Raw genomic sequence first — 5,030 nt, 5'->3', positions numbered from 1 at the left:
GAGGAACATGGGATGTACTCACTCATATTTGGTTTCTAGCCATAAATAAAGGACATTGAGCCTATAATTTGTGATCCTAGAGAAGCTAAATAAGAAGGTTAACCCAAAGAAAAACATATAGGCATCCTCCTGAATATTAACCTTCATCAGGTGATGAAAGGAGACAGAGACCCACACTGGAGCATCAGACAGAAATCTCAAGGTCCAAATCAGGAGCAGAAGGAGAGAGAGCACGAGCAAGGAACTCAGGACCGCGAGGGGTGCACCCACCCACTGAGACAATGGGGATGTTCTTTTGGGAACTCACCAAGGCCAGCTGGCCTGGGTCTAAAAAAGCCTGGGATAAAACCGGACTTGCTGAACATAGCAGACAATGAGGACTACTGAGAACTCAAGAACAATGACAATGGGTTTTTGATCCTACTGCACTTACTGGCTTTGTGGGAGCCTAGGCAGTTTGGATGCTCACTTTTCTACACCTGGATGGAGGTGGGTGGTCCTTGGACTTCCCACAGGGCAGCAGGGACCCTGTTTGCTCTTTGGGCTGACAGGGAAGGGGACTTTTTGGGGGGAGGGGGAGGGAAATGGGAGGCAGTGGCGAGGAAGAGACAGAAATCTTCAATAAATAAATTAATTAATTAAAAAAATGAAAAAATATTTATGCCCCAAATCTTGAGGCTCTCGATTCTATAAAATAAATCATAAAAAGATTTAAAAAAAACTAAAAAAAAAGGTGAAGCTAAGCCCCATGCTGTGTGAGTCAGAATTGCCACACAACTGGGAGCTATGATTGCTAAGTGATTAGACACATGTGACCTTTGAGTTTAATCATATCAATATTTATGCGTTATCTCTGCCACTAAATAACATACTCTAGAAAAGCCATTATAGTTACTTTACTTACAAAATGAAAATTCTTAACAGAAATAAGTAAATTTTATTTATTTACTTAAATTTTAAACCACTGGTTTATTTTACTTAATTTTAAAACTACTTAACCATTGAATTAGCTTGAACACTGTATCCTTTGAAGAGCATATATGTGTACCTTCAAAAGACAAAGAATCATAGCCATACCTATTGTTAAAAGACCCAAAGGCATCTCTCTCTCTCTCTCTCTCTCTCTCTCTCTCTCTCTCTCTCTCTCTCTCTCTCTCTCTCTCTCTCTCTCTCTGAATGCTCACATCTGATTCTCTCACCTCTGCTCACTAAATCCAACTGCGCTTCAGGCTCACTCATTTTGAATTCCTTCTTCGATAACGATGCAGTCTTAACCTGTGTGGACTTCTGTAACTGGGCAGCTCCCAGGCACGACCAGCAGTCCTGGGCTGCACTTGCGCTGCTGCCACGGGGAGCAGCCAAAGTTCATGCAGGAGGGGAAAAGTTCGCGTGAGTGTCGGAGAGTGAGTGGTGAGCTGGAGAAGCCAGCCCAGCGGGAGAAGCACCAGCTGGGGAGAAAGGACAAGAGTTCTTCTTCTGGGGGAAACTGAGAAGTCCTGTGATCACAGACTTGACAACAGTCCTGTCTGCTTGGTGGCAGAGGGAGAGAATTCACACAGCAGGTCATACTGATAGCCACTGGGGGTACGGGTCTAACCACTTGTGTGTGGATTGAAAGGTGGACACCCTCACAGTGGGAGACAGTCAGACACTGGGCAGTGCCTACAGCTGCAAGTTCAGAGAGAATGTGTTGTAGCAAGAGGATGGATATGAGAGAGACGGAATATGAATATAGCAATCCTGACAACCTGTTTTCAGAACCCAAGGAGGGTTTTGTGTAATGAAGCACCCTGACCTGACTCCCGACAGACTGTGAGGATGGGAAGGATGCTGAGCAAACACAGTCATTGGACCATTTGTCAGTGGCCCGCAGCATGAGGGGTACTGAAAACAAGAGCATGCAAACTCTCCCAATCCGCTGCAGATATTCTCAGCAGAAGGATTAATAACCACCTTTTTCCTTTGTGCAAATCTGTTCTTATAACCTCCTTATGTGTTCGTTTACTTTTTACTTACTTATCTGTAGGAATATGCAAATGGAAGTCAGGGGACAACTTGCTGGAGTTGGTTCTCTCCTTCCGTTGTATGGGTCCTAGTGATCAAACTCACCTCATCAAGTTTAATGGTTGGTGCCTTTAGCCTCTGCATCATCTCTCTGGCCTTCACATTTCTTTCTGTTCTTTTCTTTTTTTTTCATAGTATATTGTTATAATTCTTCTATCTAGTTTGCTACTAACAACTGAATTTCCTGATGAACCCAATTTATAAGTTATACTTCATCTATATCCCCGGATAGTTAGACAGACTGACAGATAAATAGATGAGAAAACTGTATAAATAGGGTCAGGTGCCACCTATTATTTCAGTCATCCATCGATATCTTTATCTTGAGAACAAAGAAGTGCGACACATACCATTTTGGGGTGACAAAAACGGTTTAGATCTCATGCAGAAGTGAATTACGCAGTGCTTAAGGTGACTATGCTTGGTATAGCTTGTTCATTGTGCCAAGCCTATGCGGTAGAAAGCCTTGCCAACTTTCTGGAAATCTTTATACTAATTATATGACCACCAAGGCTGAATTATTGGTTCTACATTATTGTATGTGTTCCTAGATTCTTTCTCAATACTGAGTACAAGAAATTTGCTTCAGTCCCCCAATCTCCTGCTAGGGACAAACACTGAAGAAAGGGGGAGGGGATGTCACAGAGGAGCAAGAAGTAGACAGCCGCTTGCCTAGTGTCATCAAACTTAGATAGGTCTATTATGAGCTGAATTGTGCCACTTAAAATATACAAGTTAAAGTGTTAATTCCAAACACTCCAGTAGTGACTAAATGGTTAAATTGTGTACTTAGCATCCTATCAAATCCAGTATGATAGATGTGGTGCTTGCAGGAAGAGATGACAAGGCCACAGACACACAGAGGGTGAACCTGTGTTCACCATCTGAGTATAACCATCTCAGAACGTCTAACCCAGACTCTTGAATAAAACGAACGCTGACATCCCATGATCCTTGACTTCAAGCCTCTAGAAACCATCTACTCATGGAACATTTTGGCATCCCTAGTCACTCATGAAAAATTTCAAAAGAAAAGAATTACCATATGAGAATTGTGCCAGTCCAGCATAAGCTAGAAGCTTAGAAATGTCACATCAAAAATGATTTCCAAACTAGAAACCCAAGTGAATACATACAAAACGCAAATGAAGATGACACAAACCAAGCATTCATTATTCATTATTTAATGCAATAAACATCTTCACAACAGTTTAATCTGCCGATGACTTCTTTCTCACTCAAGTGGAAAATATTGTTTCCCCAACTCAGAAATATTTTCACATTAGTAAACTTACTAATGTGAAAATATTTTTAACAACATAGTGCTAATACTTATTCTGAAAACAAATTCATGGTAGATGAATGACTCTTTAGAACCTCCCCACTTAAAATAAGCCTTATGGCTTTCCTAAACCAAGGATAAAAGAAAGCATAAATCAAAGGATTCATGGCTGAGTTATAATAGGCACTCCAGCAACAAATTTCATAGATGTAGGCAGGAGTAATGAAACCCATGAAAGCATCAATCAGTGTGTCAATTGTGTATGGTAACCATGAGGACACAAATGCCACTACAGTGACCCCCAAGGTCTTTGCAGCCTTCCTCTCTCTCTTGGCCACTCTGGATTTGTAAGTCTCTGAGGATGACTCTGTTTTGTTGCCACCTATGGTAGTTTCAATTTTTACAGCTTGCTGTTTCGCTATCAAAAAAATTTTGCTGTAGAGAATGATCATAACAAGGGTAGGTATGAAAAACAAAAGAAAGTCTATCAAAACCCAGTCTTGATTGACAACAATTTGGCAGCCTCCTACACAGTTGAGAGCACTCACTAAGCTTTCCATCCCCTTAGCACTGATGCCTGTGTAGAACACAGCACTGCTATACACCAGGGGCAGAATCCAGGAGACGCTGATGCAAATTCCTGACACAGACACAGTGAACTTGGTGGGATAGACCAGAGGGTCAGTAAGAGCAATGTACCTGTCGATGGAGATGAAGCACAGGTGGAAGAGAGAAGAATAGCAAAATGCTGCATCCCAGCAACTGTGTAGGCTACAAAACTTGTCTCCAAAGTACCAGCAGCTCTCGATGGACCTGACCATGCTGAAGGGCATCACAGAGATACCCACCAAAAAGTCAGCGCTGGCCAGAGAGGCAATGAGGAAATTGGCTGGAGAGTGCAGCTGCTTGAAATGGAGAACTGAAATCACCACCAGGAGGTTCCCACACACTGCCAGCACAGCCCCAAAGCCAAAGACCATATACAGGATGGCCCTGGCCCCTGGCGAGTAGGGAGTTTTAATGCAGGATCCATTCATGTTCTCATAGCAGAGCTGTAGGACTGGTTGAGAAAAGTTGCTGGTCATGAGTCTGCTTTATGGTGCTTGAGGGATTTCTGTCCTGCTGGAAGACAAGAGTAATTCTGAGCTCTAAAAATTAAAGAGTTGGATCTCCTTATCTGAAAAATTATCTTTAAATATTACCCAGGATTATATTTCTTTTTAATTTTATTTTTTTTAAAAATTAAACTCAGAAAATTGTTTTGATAATTACATTTAGTTTCATCTTTAAATTCTGGTGTATCTAATGCAAACCTTAATTTAGCCCAGGAATTATTACCTGAATAGTTGAAGAAAAGTAATCTCAATAAAATTTTGAGTTCTGAAGTTAAAAAAATATTACAGAGTATTTGATCACTTGCTTTAAGTATTTTCCTAGATCACATCCTTCTACGTATAATGAAAAATTAAAAGACATAAATCTCAGAAAATTATCCTTAGTTCCTAATCACATAATAATTTATAATTATCTCTAAACTTCATTGCTAACCCACAGCAAATGTCCTATGAATTGTCATCAATCCAGAAATTACATTAGATTAATAATTTACAAACTTTTTACTTAAATACCTGTTTACAGCGGTGACACTCTTCTGCAAAGGAAAATCACACATATAAGTAAATAT

At 40.7% G+C, this 5,030-nt stretch overlaps 1 protein-coding gene across 1 annotated transcript; it reads right to left on the bottom strand.

The window, feature by feature from the left end:
• Positions 1-3,396: 3,396 nt before the first annotated feature.
• Positions 3,397-4,472, bottom strand: LOC126511940 (trace amine-associated receptor 8b). Its single transcript, XM_050159461.1, has one exon. The coding sequence runs from the start codon at positions 4,429-4,431 to the stop codon at positions 3,397-3,399; it is 1,035 nt and encodes a 344-aa protein (XP_050015418.1). The 5' UTR covers positions 4,432-4,472.
• Between the last annotated feature and the right edge of the window lie 558 nt (positions 4,473-5,030).

This window comes from Alexandromys fortis, unplaced genomic scaffold, assembly GCF_014885135.2.
Source record: "Alexandromys fortis isolate MF-2015 unplaced genomic scaffold, M_Fortis_MF-2015_v1.1 scaffold_107, whole genome shotgun sequence".
NCBI classification, from domain to species: Eukaryota; Metazoa; Chordata; class Mammalia; order Rodentia; family Cricetidae; genus Alexandromys; species Alexandromys fortis.
This window is presented reverse-complemented; position numbering and strand designations above follow the sequence as displayed.

Excerpts from the sequence above, each read along its gene's own strand:
- LOC126511940 (XM_050159461.1), bottom strand. The coding sequence starts at position 4,431 with ATGACCAGCAACTTTTCTCAACCAGTCCTACAGCTCTGCTATGAGAAC.